The 15,708-nt window shown below is 39.4% G+C and overlaps 2 protein-coding genes and 1 long non-coding RNA gene across 5 annotated transcripts in view; 2 read left to right on the top strand and 1 right to left on the bottom strand.

Moving 5' to 3' along the window:
* Window positions 1-2,243, top strand: part of phactr2 (phosphatase and actin regulator 2) — a 36,094-nt gene extending 33,851 nt beyond the window's left edge. For all 3 annotated transcript variants that reach the window (XM_061790116.1, XM_061790118.1, XM_061790117.1), the window contains exon 12: window positions 6-2,243. In XM_061790116.1, coding sequence (XP_061646100.1) covers window positions 6-21 — 16 coding nt within the window. In that variant the 3' untranslated portion in view covers window positions 22-2,243. The remainder of the gene's footprint in view (window positions 1-5) is intronic.
* Window positions 2,244-3,612: 1,369 nt separating this feature from the next.
* LOC133486054 (uncharacterized) lies at window positions 3,613-8,470 on the top strand. The gene is made up of 4 exons (XR_009790897.1): window positions 3,613-3,758; window positions 3,882-4,006; window positions 4,781-4,868; window positions 7,382-8,470. It is a non-coding gene; the product is annotated as an uncharacterized LOC133486054 (long non-coding RNA).
* Window positions 8,471-8,632: 162 nt separating this feature from the next.
* Window positions 8,633-10,053, bottom strand: sf3b5 (splicing factor 3b, subunit 5). Its single transcript, XM_061790658.1, has 2 exons — window positions 9,894-10,053; window positions 8,633-9,651 (listed from the first exon to the last, which is right to left on the bottom strand). Exon 2 carries the CDS (start codon window positions 9,648-9,650, stop codon window positions 9,390-9,392), a length of 261 nt encoding a protein of 86 aa, XP_061646642.1. The 5' UTR covers window position 9,651; window positions 9,894-10,053; the 3' UTR covers window positions 8,633-9,389.
* Between the last annotated feature and the right edge of the window lie 5,655 nt (window positions 10,054-15,708).

Below are 15,708 nucleotides of genomic sequence, written 5' to 3'. Positions count from 1 at the left end.
TTCAGATTTCACCGGCCTTAATGAGAACTGGACATCAGCATCAAAAGCCCCCCCAAACAAAGAAAAGTCCACCAGGCCATCAGACCTGCTGCTGTCAGTCAGTCTGGTCATTCCACTCAGTGTACTTACTTGTGCAGTAACAACAAATTCAGGTTTGTCTTAAGGCCCTGGGCTCCCCGTGTGGCCCACTCGTGGAACTTTATTGCACATACTGTACCTATACTCAGAAAAGTGGAGTCCCGTTAAGAGTGATTTATTTATTACAGAGTGGGAGGAGGACTTGCTGGAAAACGTGTTTGTTTTTTGTTTCGCGCCGAGAGGTGTAAAATGGTGCGTTATTACAGGTATGAATGTGACTAAAGAGAACTGCAGATGCTACAGTATGCTTTGTTCTGACCCGGAGCACCAACCAATGGATCATGAGGAGCTGTTGTCAAATGATTGGGCCACTAGAGGGCATTACGACATAAGCACATTTGCTTGCTGAGCTGCCATAGTAGGTAAACTGCTGTGGAGCGAAGAAGGACCATGCCTATGAGACCTCTGTTGCATTAATAAATGCTAAAAAAAAAAATCTCTTAAGTGCTTGAAATACTCTTTGAAAGTTGCACTTTTTAAGCTTTTAAATCAGTTTCAATCAGTTTAGCTTTCTTCACGCAGTGTCTTGTGTCAAAAAGCTAATAATACCTTACAAAAACAAAGAGGCACTAAATCAATAAACTCGCCATGAAGTAGTATTCTTTTCCCAATTTCATTTCCGCAAACATTCTTTTTTCTATGTCTATCTGCCCTTGGTGGTTTGGACCCCTTATGACATAGCAGTCGATATTTTGCCCTACTTTTTATCGCACTCATGTTAAATGCTGATGAATCATCTCGCATTCAGAGCACAATTCCATTAACCAAGCTACGGCGACCTCAGTTGAAAAAGTACGTCTCTACGCTATGCTGCTTAGATCCCTACAATGCTGTATTTGTGTAATTGTGTAAAATTTGTCAATCTACAACGTGCTATTAAAGAAGAGTCAGTGGTATGGAGGCAGACACGACGGCTAAGATTCCCATTATCCTAGCCATAAGTGTCCCCCATTTTACAGGCTCTAGTTCCACATTTTGTGAGTTAATCTGTGTTATTTCCTGACAATGCACAATGTTTTTCAGGTAACCGTGACAACTTTTGAGTTGAGCGCTAGCTAAGTAGCCGGCTAACTCAGTTGTGCTAACTTGTTAAGAAGCACTTTGTCGCTTTCCAGTGAACAGAACATATCTCTACATACTGCGAGTTAGTCAAACTCAAATAATTTCTAGATGCATGTTTTTATTCAAGGACAACTGTGAGTTAGTGAACTAGTTGGCTAATTCGCTTGTGTTAACCTGTCAAGGAGATAAACTATATTCTACGCTACGCTGCTTACATCCCTAAATGCTTTTTTTTGCGTAACATTGATCAAGCCATGATTTGCCATTAAAGGAGAGATGCCAGTTTGGAGGGAGGCAGCATTAGCATTCTACTAGCTCAAAGCTAAAAAATAAAATGTCTACCTTTTACAGGCACATTGGATAATTCCAGAGCTGAAATTCTCTGTACTTAGCATACAACTGGAAGGTGTTGACATTAGACCTAAGTATTCTTGTCTGATTAATCTGGACACATGTTAACTCGCTAACAAGTCTCACCATTGAGTGTTTATGCTGAGCTAAATCACCTTGCTGGAGCTAAAACCAAAGTGAGGCACCGTAACTTCAAATTGTGAATTACTGCGAGTGAAGTGGAAGTATTTAAGAGCAAAGTGACCTTTGTTTTAAGAGAGGAGACTTTGTCTAAACAACCAGAGAGTTGGCTCGATTTTTGTGCATTTGCGTCTATACACCAAATAGGCCATAAGGTTCAGTTAATGATGATTTGTCACTGTGTGTGTTTGAGATGAGCAAACCTTGTCCATGTGCAAACATAAACTCTCAAATCCAAAACAGTCAAATACAAAGTTGATGTCATGTTCCTGCTAGCGTGGTAGCGTGACAAAAAGTGATTGACAGTCTCATCAGGAAATGTACAAGTGTATGTGTTGTTGCTGCTTCTTTGTATGTACGTATAACCTAAAGTCATGTACAGTCGAACAGTATTCCTTCTTTATGTATGATGTACTGTATATTGATTATTTTGTACAGAATGTATATGGAGCATGTGCATACACGGTCAATTTTATGCTACAATACAACTATGATGTAATTGTTTTAAATTACTTACTTGTTTGTCTTTATTCGATTTGGATCATATTATGGTGCAGCATGGTTGTTTGGTGGTTAGCATGTCTGCCTTGCCGTCAGGTGATCCAGGTTTTCTCTGGCTACTCTGCCTTCTTCCCACATTGCAAACGTGTATGTTAGGTTCGTTGAAGACAAAATGTCCATAGGTGTGAATCTGAATTCATGTTCGTCTATACAGAGGTGCCTTGTGATATGAGTGGCTTGATTTAGGAATTTTTCTAGATATGAGCCATTATTCGACTGATTTTATTTTTACTTTTTTGTAAAAAAAACTTGATATACGAACGCCGTATGTTAACAGTGAACTTAACGCAGTTTCAAGCTGCTTATTGCCATTCCCAGTGGAAGTTCACTGCCAAACTAAACATCAAACAAAGAGAATTGCACCTTGTGTATTTAAAACAGACACATATTTTTTCAGTCCACTATTAGTAACTCTACTTAGCAGCTATGTTGCTGTGCTGTAATAACCCTTTAAACAATGGATTGAGCACAAACGGTGCAGCAACATGTAGACAGACAATATAACAATACAATAATATTTATCCTAGATATAGAACATCTAATATTAGTGTCGTACTGATGAGCTGAGAGAGGAGGTTAGACATCTCAATGAAGCGTTGTGGCACCCCACTGCAATGTGCTGCTGCATCCAGGCAGAACAGCATGCAGCAGCCAATCCTATTATTTGTGTCCTGTGATTGGCTGGCGACAGTCCAAGGTGTACACCGCCTCATGCCTAAAGCCAGCTGGGATAGACTCCACCTCAACAAATAGCAACCTCAAATAAGATAAGCGTTTCAGAAAATTGATGCATGAAGGGTCAAATTAGCCAGTGATGACCTTGTGCAAGCATCATTCATTTGCAGTCTGGACGCAGAGGGGTGAACAGGAGTCTCCAATAACACCACAAAAAGTCACTAGATTTGTTACTAGTTGCTTTAAAAATGTTATTTTTTTTTTTATTTTTTTAAATAGTCACTAACTGGGCAGCACTGAGTTCTCCATCCCTGGTAACAAAAGTCATATTCTTCATTTACATGATCGAAGCGCACCCCAAACAAAGAGTGGTTTTAATCGGAGTGTTACAAGTGGATGTTAGAAACCTTTTATTAAGACTCCTGGGAACTGTTTTAAATTGTGAGAAATTTTGTATATCGCAGTATGTCTCCTTTAAAATATGTGCAGCCTTGGTTGTGTCAGAGTTACTCCCGTTGGTTACTTTGGTTAAAGGACAAACCCATCAGCTTGAGTTTATTGTCCTTAACGACCACTGTCGATTAAGCATGCAGACAGCTCGTTAAATATGTTCTGCTTGAAGCCAAGCGAGCTTGTTAGCCAGCCCGCTGACCTTAGCATTAATCAACATGTCGTTGGCGTGTTAGCTTGTCTGCCCGCTGCCATTAGTGTTAAAAGGTGAAGCAGCCAGCAGGAAATCAGTGTGGTTTCGTTTTACAGTGGACACTCCAAAGAGGAACATAACGACGCAGGTTGACTTCTAAATTATTTCTTGTTTTCAAAACGAATTTTCCCAAAGGAAGTTAATGAATAATTTTGTGTTTGTTTTTGTTTCCCAAAATCAAATTGTGGCCACCATAAAACATGAACTGCAGAGGTAATATTTATCAATTGCATTAAACTATAAAATGATGCTAAACACAGTGTGATGAGTAAAAGTACTCACCCTGTGAAGATGCCTGGCAGTGATGTTGTTCACCTAGTGGTGTGTATAATCTTGGTAAGATTAATTTTTGTGTAAATTATTTATTATTGATTTATTTATGTATTTAATTGCTCATTTTTTACTGAGCAGCCAGACACTTTTCTGTGTTTCTCATTTACATTTGAAGTAGCATTCCAAATGTTATAATTCACAACTACTGCATTATGTTGTCAAATTAGGGTTTTACGCCAGCATTTGGGAGGTAAATTGGGTTTTCAAGCCTGAGTTAGGGTTCCAAGACAGAAGTTGGGTTTCAAGCAAATGTTTGTGTTTCAAATTGAATTTTAAGCCTGGTTTATGGTTTCAAGCCGGGGTTAAGATTTGTGTTGAGCAAATTTAAGGGTTTCAGGAGAGGTTTAGTGTTTTCAAGTCAGGGTTAGGGTTTCAACCCAGGTTTTGAGTTTTAAATGTCGGGTTTTAATCTTGGGTTACGGTTTCCAAAAAAAGGTTGGTGTTTCACGATAGGGTTTCGAGCCTGGGTTTGGGTTTTACGCAAAAGGTTTGGTTTCAAGCCTGAGTTTTTGTTTCATAGTTGGGTTAATCTTGGGTTAGGGTTTCGAGCCTGGGTTTTAGTTTCAGATTTTGGTTAAAAGCCTACATGTCATTGGTTATGTTTTCAAATAAGGGTTTGGGTTTCAAGCCAAGGTTAGGCTTTCAACCTGGGTTTGGATTTCAAATTTGGGTTTCCAGCAAATATCGGGGTCCTAAAGGCTAGGTTATGGTTTCAAGCAAAGGTTGTGGTTGTTTATTTACCCTGCTGACCATTACAACATTGAATTTCCGCCTCAGATGTGGAAGTCTTGACGGAGACAATCTGTACCTTTATGGAGTTGCAAAGGAACAGGAGGACAAGGAACCTCAGCAAACGTGCATCAAGGTCAGAAGCTCATTTGGTGGCAAACACAGGGTTCACTTGTTTTTTGTTGCTGTTTTTTTTTTTTTAACCATTGCACCTCCTTCTCCTGTGCTGAAACTGGTGATAAAGCCAAGGATGATAAATCTCTCAGCATCTCCTATCGTAAACCATACACACACGCACACCCATAGACTTTACAGTGTCTATATTCTGCTAAGCAGTCCTTCTCCTCAGGGGACTCGGCATTGCCGTAAAACACCCAACAGTAGGTTTAGTTATGGGATGACAAGGTTGATTCCACCCCAGAGGTGTCGGCCACAGTTGGGTCGTTATCGCAAATGAGAAAGCGTGGAAATGAATCAGTAAGCCGCCCCGAAGCTGATTAGGAGTCACAACGTGTGACACTTTTCATATTCCACCGCTTCTCGTCATCCTCATTACCTGCGGGGATGACTAAAAGCAAATGCAACGTGTATTTAAAGTTTTCGAAGGTGCACTGGGTTTTCTATTTTTGTCCATGTAGTGTATTGGTTCACAAATGGGTTGTAGTTTGCCTGTATGCTATTTTCCTTTTATTGATAGTATGAAAGTTTGTTTAACTCTGTGTGCTATCAAAAACTACTGCACATTAATTTTAAACTAAATACGTTACATAATAAATATAAAACAATCCTCGAAGAATTATTGAAATATTAATATTCCTGATTGAATGAATGTTTACATTATTTTATCATTTACAAAGTGAAAATGTACTAAATGATTAATTATTGGACTAATATTAAAATATTTGAGTGTTAAATATTAAAGGCAATTTTATTTTCATGTGCCTGCTATAATAAAAAATACTGCATGATAAAATTGAATAATGTACTGTATTGTTCAATTGCCTCACATTAGAAAGTGATGGCTAAAGAAGGGAAAGTGCAACAATAGAGGAGAGCAAAAGGAAGATAAGCATATTGAGAGGCAGTGGGTGGCAAAGAAGACCACAGATTGCATTGGCTGACCACTTAATGTTTTTTTTTGCGGACAAAAGTGATTGTGTAATCATAGATGGGGAGAAGGTGATGGTCCGCCAAGATGCTCTCATCAGCATGGACACATGGGCCAAGTGTTTATTACTCGGCTGGGCTCCATTGGACAATACACACACGCGCAAACAATCAGCTGCTCATTTTACCCCAAACTAGTGGAGCAAGCTTACTTCAAAGCAAATTTAAGGTAGACTGGTTTTTAAATATATCTAAATGAGTAAAAAAAAAAAAAAATCTTATGCAAAAATGTGTTGCGCGTGAGACTTATCTGCAACATTAGACCTTCGTTGTTGAAGTTGTGATGGAGTGTTTATATTTTTAAAAGTAGGCTTTCAATAATAATATTTATATACAGTGGTGCCTCTTAAAGGACACTTAAAAATAACTCTTGGGGGCTTATTAAAATCCATATTTGAGTGGATGTGTCTATTCAGGTTTGGAAATGGTTTCAAGCCAAAGTTAGGGTGTTAAATTAGGGTTTCAAGTCTGGGCTAGGGTTCCAAGCCAGAGTTAAAGTTTCAAGCAAAGGTAGAGTCACAAATTAGGGTTTCAAGGCACAGTTAGGGTGTCAAATTGGACTTTCACACAAAAGTTAGTTTTTTTTTTTTTTTTTTTTTTAGGGTTAAAAGTAGGATTTCAACCCTGTGTTAGGATTTCAAATACAGATTAGTTTCAAATTGGGGGTTCAAACCAAGGTTAGGATTGCAACACAAGATTAGGGTTTCAAGGCATGGTTGGGTTTTCAATGTTGGGTTTTAAGCCATTGTCAGGTTTTCAAATTGTGGTCAGGTTTCAATTCACGGCTGTTGTTTTAAAGTTTCAAGTTTTATTTTTAACACTTCAAGCCTATGTTAGGGTTCTTCTATGTGCTTGCGTATAATCACAGCAGCTCACCTGCAAGCCTCATTACCTTAAAATAAGGTGAGTCCTCTTCTCATCTATTTAAGTACTTGACTCTCAAGCACAAGAAGCAATGTGCGTGTTTGTGTGTGTGTCCATTATAATTACGTAAACATCGAGGAGACGTGGATAAGCTTAAAGATGATTTAATATTCTTGCAAGAAAGAACAGCAGCCATAGAGCAAAAGCAGCTTGTAAAGTGGATGATCGAAGAGAACTTCTAGCTTGTCTTTTCTAGCGGCTGTCACGCCCCATCAACTGTCTCCTCTAAACATGGACTGTGCTCTGAGTTCCTTCATCTTCTCACATCCCTGAAAGATGATCCCGTCTGACTTTTTTTTTTTTTTTTTGTCTCTGATGTAATCAAACAGGAATTACAATAGTCCCCCACAAACATACTCAACAGTTTAAACAGTCATTAGTCAATATTTAGAAAGTCACATAGAGTGTGAGACTGTCAGAATGTACAGAAGTTAATCTAGCATTTACATTCTCCATCAGTGTCAGTGTGTGTCTCAGTATGGTTGTGTGTGTTTGTCTCAGTAAATGTGTTTTTCTTACATTGTGTGTGTTTCTGACCCACTACTCCCCCACCCCCAGGTGGGCCAAAACCCCCTATGCCCCCCTTTGCACGCCAGTACCCCACTGTGTGTGCGTCTCTCACAGCGAGCGTTCCCAGGCAGTGTGGTTTCCACCATGGAGGCCAGATGGCGAGGACTTACCTGGCTCGGAAATCTCCCCAAAAAGATGAAGGCGAGACATGGTGTCTCAACGCCGTGATTTCATCACGCTGACTCGTTGCCTGGCAATAACAACAGTGACTCATGCACAGCATCTTCGACGCTCCCCAGTGCGTGTGTGTGCTTGTGCGTGTGTACATGCAGTAAACAACCTGGGCACCAGCAGAAGCACCACATGACTGCCAGGCTTCGTCCCTCTGAAGCCATTTTCAATTTGGATCATCAAACATATTTCCTCTAAGCACATTACGGATATTATGGGTGTGAGAAAAGGTCGGGTTTCAAGCAAGGGTTAGGGTTCCAAAGTTCGGTTTCAAGCAAAGGTTAGGGCATAAAGACAGAGTCAGGGTTTCAAATTAGGGTTTTTAAACAAGGTTAGGATTTCAAGCAGAGGTTGGGTTTTCAGATTAGGGTTTGAAACTCAGGTTAGGGTTTCAAACCAGGATTATGGTTTCAAATGAGGGTTTTAAAATAGGATTATCTTTTCAAAGTGTGGGTTTAAGTAAGGGTTAAAGTTTTAAATTGGGGATTTAAGCCTAAATTGGGGTTTCAAGACAGGGTTAGGGTTTTTAAATTAGAGGTTTAATATATTTGCACAGTTTCAAGTTGGGTTTTAGAGTTTCAAGACAAGATTAAGGTTTCAAACCAAGGTTATCGTTTCAAATTGGGGATTCATGACAGGATTTGCATTTCAAATAAAAAAAATTTAAGCAAGGGTTAAAGTTTTAAATTGAGGTTTCCAACCTAGGTTATAATTTCAAGTAAAGTTTTGAGTTTCAAATCAGGGTTCCAAGTTTAAGGGAAAGGTTTCAAAACAGTATTATTGTGGTTTCGAAATAAGGTATCAAGCCAGGGTTAGGGTTTTAAATTAGGGCATAGTTCAGGTTTCAAAATGGGATTAGTGTTTGAAGCAAAAACTAAGATTTTAAATTAGGGGTTCAAGTCAGTGTTAGGGTTTCAAACCAGGATTAGGGTTTCAAATTAATTAGCAGAGCAGTCTTAATGTGAAAATGTAATAATGGGAACTGTGTTTACTGTTTAAATGTGTTAATTTAGGGCTTTTTACTACTTGCCCACAGTTTGTATTTTCCCCCATGAACTCAAAGGCACATTTATGAAGAAATATCAAACCCAACTTTAATAAATTCACCATGCCGCTTTGGCCAAATGGAGACTGTGTAGATACATATAGTATATGTGAGGATAAATAAAATCATGCATCACACTGAGATGTCTCTTAAAAAAAAGTCCCTTTGCAGCTCTTGTACGAGAGCAGGAATGTTAAACTCATTTTTGTCACAAGCCACATGGTAGTTATTGTTTCACTCAGAGGGCCGTTATAGCTGTGAACCCATGTGAGTATGATCGCCTCATTACATATACACAAATGAATGGATAGTTTTGTAATCAGAAGCCAGTAATAACTGTTTGTTCAACTACAGTATTATTACATTTATCTTAAATGGGGGCTTGGTAACAAAAAATGCTTGCAATATCAACATTTTTTAAAAAGACAATTTGCAATTTTAGTATTTTAGCAAGAAACATTAAGTTGATGCACATGATTTGCTGTCACGGGCCACACAAAACGATGTGGTTGGTCCCTGGGCCACCAGTTTGGCACCTGTGCACTAGATGGTGTGTATCATGAAGCCAAGCTACTTTTCATGCATATTAAATGATTCCATAAAAGACAACAGTGGAGAGAAAGAAAGCTTTAAGAACACCAACAAACGTCCTCTGTAACTTCAACTAATGATACTAAAGTATCAACTCCCCCCCCCCAAAAAAGTCCAAGTGTCTTCTGTATATGTAAAACAAAAAAGGAAGAAATTAGGTGTCCACAAAATGGTGTCGCAGGTCCAAATCTAGGATTCGTCCGGCTTGTCTGCGGGGGGTCCACACGGCTGGAGCATCTTCTCCATCAGGTTAAAGCGGACCCGGGCTTTGCTCTCGTTCTCGGCCACGGAGAAGTAGTTGAGCAGGTCGAAGTGGCCCATGTACGAGCAGTGCGAGTCTCGGTGCTGGTTCACCAGCCATTCCCACTTGCTGGTATCGGCGTGGCCGGTGCCGATGTACTTGGACTGGAGGTGCTCCAGCTGGCTGTGGATGTTGTAGCGGTCCGTCATCCTGGAAAGCGAAGGGAACACGCACGCAAGGTCGGTAAATAAAAACTTCTCGGTTGGTAGCGAAAGCTAACCATGCTAACAACCGTAATACAAATCGGCAGTAGTGGACGGAAACGGCTAAGCATGCTATCCTAGCCTATCTGAATTACAGTACGGCGAACAAACCCGACATAGCTAACTACTATTACACATATCATAATGTAGGGTTCTTCATTTGAATCAAAGTCGTGTTAAGATACTCACTTTAAGATTGTTTGGTGAAGCTAGCGTTTCCGACTTGGTTTCAACGAAAGACTTCCGGTCTGTGTCCGTCCGGGAAAAGGTTCCGAAGCAGCAATTATTTATTTATTTATTTCTCAGCCGGCACAACGACAACTTCAATCTAAGTTTTAAATGTTATTATCAGATTATTATGTAAAATAACGTTTGAATATACAAAATATTCCGACAATGATCGATAAAGTCTGTAGTATAAAGTCATGTGGAGGACACTTCCGGGATGTGTACGACGGAAAACGTCCACCGATAAGAAAACTGGCGTTGCATTTTTTTCACCTACCTATCCTACCTTTGAATATTAGGACTTTAATAGATTTTCCCCTTTGCTTATCGAAAAAGCTGAAATTGACTTTATTCAAGACAAGTTTTGCCGCTCCTCTCTGCAATTTGCTTTATTTTTTTCTGCTACCTAACATTATTTGAATATTTTTTTTCCTTACAGCATGCTTTTTTATTTTTTATTATTTATTTTTTTTTGGTTTTGCATTTCCTTTTTTTTCTTTTACCGGGAAATAACTTTGACAGAAATTATAGCAATATTTTTTTTCTTGAAACATAAGTGCTTCCTTTTGGAAAAATTTACCTTTGTAAAAACATACTACAACTTCTACTACTACTACTACTACTACTACTAATAATAATAATAATCATTAATTTTATTTATTAGCACCTTTCGGGGCATTCAAGGTCACCCAAAAAACATAGTTAAAAGAAATCAAATAATATAATTAAAAAAAACATATCAATTGAAATGGCAAATGATTTGGGAAATTAATGTTAAAGTGAATAGGCAGTCCGTAATAGGTGTGTCTTGAGTTTGGATTTGAAAAGGATGAATAAGTCTGTGTTTTCGAGATCAGGTGGTAGTGTGTTCCAAAGACGGGGCAGAGGGGATGAAGGCTCTGTCCCCGACGGTGGACAGACGGGCAGAAGGGATGGTGAGGTGGATGGAGGACGAAGATCTGAGAAAGCAGTTGTGTTTGGCAACGTGAAGGAGGTCAGCAAGATATGGCAGGGGGAGGTTATTTACGGCTTTGAAGATGCAGATTAGTATTTTACATTGAATGCAGTATTGGACAGGGAGTGGAGTCATTGCAGAGCTGGAATGATGTGGTGAGAGAAGGAGGTCCTTGTGATAATATGGGCGACAGTGTTCTGGAGAAGCTGTAGTTTTTGTAGTGACTTGTGGAGAAGACCAAACAGGAGAGAGTTGCAATAAACCAGGCGGCAATGATGTTTCGAAAGTGAAAGTATACAGACCGGGTGATGTTGTTAAGGTGCGCTTGGAAAGGAGAGTGTGCTGTGGAGGCTGACACCCAGACTCTTAAACTGTAAGTGTAATGGAAAACATGTACCGTATGTAAACATGATCCTTAATAAATTAAAATTGTATATGTTCAATAATTTAACATAAAATGAGATGTCAAACTGCATGGCACGGTTGGTCCATATTTTTGTCGTTGACCGCTGGCTGTCTCACAGTATTTTCTTATGTAGATTTGTATAATATGCTCTATTTGCTTTTAATTTGCTTTGTTTTACTATGCCATCTGCAACCAGGTCGGCATGGCAAATGAAAACCTGTTCTCGATTGCCTTATCTGGATAAATAAAGGTGTAAAAAATAATAATGAAAACGGGTAAGGCAAGGCAACCTCTGCAAAATATTTTGGGCTTGGAAGCACCTACAAGTGAAAAAGGTCTGACGTAAATAAATCATTTCTTTTACAGCAAATACTGTACCTGGGCATTATGGCTTTGGCAATGTTGAGCACAATTAATTCTATGATTACATTCCACTGGGCTCTTGTCATACGGAAAACAATGTAAAATTGGTTCTGTCTTTTCTCATTCTTACCGGAATGAAAGTCACTCGTCGCTTTTAAAAATGGAAGACAAGTCACTAGAGGGGTTAGAAAAGTCGCTAACCTGGCAACACTGACTGTGCTTTTGTTAACTAGCTCCTCTCTGTTTGCTGCCATGTTGTTAATGTAAACAGTGCAGTCGGCTGGGACAAGCATTGAACAACAGACATTTTGAGCAAAAAAAACCCAACAACTCCGTACTAATAAACCCAAAATAATTGATACCATTTATTCATCTTCCAGTACTATGTAAAAGAACAAAAAAACAGACAAGATAATTCAATTAAGTGACACAAATGATATTCTCGTTTTTATTTTAAAATACTTCAATAGATGCCTTGTCACTACAGTGCATTCACATGTTCCTCTCATTTAAAATATATGCAAGCAATAGTCCCAAATCCAATTACACTGTCAAAAAAAAAGGATAGCTGCATGGAAAAAAACACTCTATAGTGTTTGTGCACGTCAACGTATGTGCATCTACGTATCAGACATGTTTTGACACTCTAATCCGCCTTGTCATTGTCAAGAAGCTGAAGTTGAGGACGCTGACGCCACGGTAACCACATCCAGGAGCATAGCAAAGCGTGTCCGTCATGCTACAGCTGCACCAAAATGTCAGGGGCCCACGTGGGATTTCAGCCTTTTACTTTCCATGTTCCTCTTTGAGAAATATCGATTATCTAAAAATATGTGTCGATGTTTCCTGTTATTTTATTTTTATTTTTTGCGGAATAGGGAGGAAATTGACCGAGCGTTTATAATTTACACATGGGAAATGAATCCATGTTACTGTTACCTCTTCTGCTCTTTTTCACCATCCTGAGGAATGGATGTGGTTAGAACTCCTGATAGGATCAATAAAATGAGAGGCTTTGCAATGAAGGAGCGGAATAGAACAACAACTGCGACATTCCGGGCGGGCGCTTAGAACTCCTCATCATCATCATCATTATCATCACCGCGGGAGATTAAGGGGGAAAAAAACATCCCCAGCAAATGTCATAGGAGGTGGTATGAGCCGTCTGGATGCTACAAGCCATTGAAAAGGACTCATGGGAGAAGCACGGTTCATCATTATTGATTGGCCGTATTGTGAAGATGGAAAACAAACACATTGTAAAAAACAAAAAAGGAAACTGATAAAAGACTATCGCACTTCTTCAGGGAGTTCTAAAACAACTACTCGATAGGTGGATCCAGACCTATACAGTATTTGTAGATTTATGTTTTCATTAGTATTGTTTTTTTTCTTCTTCTTCTTTCCATTAGTAGATTACAAACACTTGCAGTTTCACCCCTGAGAAACAGAGGGGGTTGAATGACAGGTTTTTAAGTTAAGTGCAGTACTGAATAGAGAAAAGGTAAAACTTTCATATATGAATACTGGTCAACGTCAAGGTTTAATTCAAACCTTGACATATAGAGGTCAGTCAAACATCATAGCACTTTTTATGATTCATCAGTGCAACACTGGGCCAAGTACCATTTTCACGATGGCTGTGTTCATGAAAACAGGCTTCACCACAAGTCAATCTGTGAAACTTTCTGGCAGATTTTCAGGTCATTGCGTTATGAAATGGATGCACACAGGAAATACACAGACCAATCGGATACGTTAGGAAGAAGGCCATGAAAGTATCTTGATTGTAATTTACTTATCATTTTTAGTCGTTAAGCATCATATAGGTTAGTTAAGTGCAGATTGAAGGTTAACGTGTACTCAGATCGAGGCGAAATGCACTTGGGTCGAGCAGATGTTGAATTTCCCTAAAATGAGAGTATTGATGCAGTCATGAACATGAAGCCTGACGCCCTCGACACCCACTCGGAACAGTAAATGAAGGAAATGGAATGAGCGGTGTTCGTGTTTCGCATCAGATTATGCTTTTCCTTCCTGCGTGTGTGAGTGTTTGTGTGTGTCCTTGCGTGCATGATCATGAGTAATGTTCAGAGGCCTGGTCTCCAGTTTTCGTTTTGTTCATTGTGTTGCACTTGTGTAACCTCATTTGCATAACTTCTAAAAAAGGGAACATTGAGGATGGCTGGATAAATAAATAGGCCCACTAAAAGCTTGTTGTGAGACAACAAACACGATAAAATGAGTTTATGTTGCGACTATACGCCAATGTTTCCACAGAGAGAGAGTGAATGTGACTCAGAGGAATCTGTGCTGAGCTACTGAGCAAGTTATGTCGCAAGTGAGCGTCTGTGTCTGGGTGCCCCACAAGAGCATAAACCGAAATTTATAGCTCAATCAATCAATCAATCAATCAATCAATCAATCAATCAATCAATCAATCGCTTGATCTATCGATCGATCTATGAATCTGTATGTCTATTGCAAGATAGCGACTGAACTACATTTTAGTACCTGGCTGCCCCACAGGATAATAAACCTAAGCTTTTAGTTACCTTGTTTCAGATAGCGCCACTAAAAATGACCAATGAATACAATTCAGACAAAACTATCTATTGAGCTAACTGGCTAAGTAGCTAGCTACTGAGAAACATGGCCAGTTGACATAAGTGTCTTTAACTAACTCGTTAGAAAGTAAGACCGAAAGTACCACTAATTGATTAATAAATACAACTAGCTAACTTGCAAGATAGCAATCGAGTTACATATCAGTACCTGGCTGGCCCACATGTTCATAAATGTAACCTTGTAGCTAACTTGTTTCAGACTAACTCCGCTATATGACTAATGAATACAATTAAAACTATTGAGCTAGCAAGATAACTGGCTAACTAGTATGCTAGCTGTCAAGCTGCATAGACATCAGTACCTGCCGTGCAAGATAAACCTAACTTTTAGCCAGCGTGTTAGAAAGTAACAACACTAAATGACAAGTAAATACAATCCAAAATAAACCATGTCTATTCGTCTCTTGCACGAGCTAGCTAACTAGCTAAGTACCAAGCCAGCTGTCAAGCTACTACTCGTGGGAACTATCCATCCATCCATTTTCTGAGCCGCTTCTCCTCACTAGGGTCGCGGGTGTGCTGGAACCTATCCCAGCTATCATCGGGCAGGAGGCGGGGTGCACCCTGAACTGGTTGCCAGCCAATCGCAGGGCACATACAAACAAACAAACAACCATTCGCACCTTCGGGCAATTTAGAGTCTCCAATTCATGCATGTTTTTGGGATGTGGGAGGAAACCGGAGTACCCGGAGAAAACCCACGCAGGCACGGGGAGAACATGCAAACTCCACACAGGCGGGGCCGGGGATTGAACCCCGGTCCTCAGAACTGTGAGGCAGACGGTCTAACCAGTCGATCACCGTGCCGCCTCGTGGGAACTAACAAAGTACAAATACTTTTTTAGGTATCTGTAATTTATTATTCAGACTTTTTACTTTTCAAAGTAAAAAAGAAAAAAGATATCTGTTCTTTCTATCGCTTGTTACTTTCTATACGCTTGTTACTTTTTTCAATCTCTGCGGTTGACGACATGATGTAAAAAAAAAAAAAAAAAAAAGATGTTACTGAGTCGGCTGCTGTTGAGATCTTGGCTGATTGTGATCTTGGGGTCCTTTAAGGCAGTAAATAACAGTGACAGCATGGACATGAGAAACATAAACCTGGGGGCATGAAAGTCGATGGTAACCGATTCTAAGAATTCATGTCATTATTTAAGATAATTGTTTGATGTCGTCAGCAACACATCGATGCCCCAAGATATTATTAGTCTAAATGTTTAGCTATCATCACCAAATCACTGATGCATACATTCCAACTAATCTCTATCTAATGCGTTAGTTAGTTAAGTCGCTAAGGAACAAGCTCGTTATTGTGCTCCAACGTGATCTACAAATCTACAGTAGCGATTTAGCTGTCTGGCAGTTATTATTCCTGAACACACTTGCTATTTTCTCAACTTGTAACAACTCGAAGGTGAGTTCTTG

This window comes from Phyllopteryx taeniolatus, chromosome 11 (assembly GCF_024500385.1).
Source record: "Phyllopteryx taeniolatus isolate TA_2022b chromosome 11, UOR_Ptae_1.2, whole genome shotgun sequence".
NCBI lineage: Eukaryota > Metazoa > Chordata > Actinopteri > Syngnathiformes > Syngnathidae > Phyllopteryx > Phyllopteryx taeniolatus.
The sequence above is the reverse complement of the archived record's forward strand: the minus strand, read 5'-3'. Positions and strand labels throughout refer to the sequence as shown.

Excerpts from the sequence above, each read along its gene's own strand:
- sf3b5 (XM_061790658.1), bottom strand. The coding sequence starts at position 9,650 with ATGACGGACCGCTACAACATCCACAGCCAGCTGGAGCACCTCCAGTCC.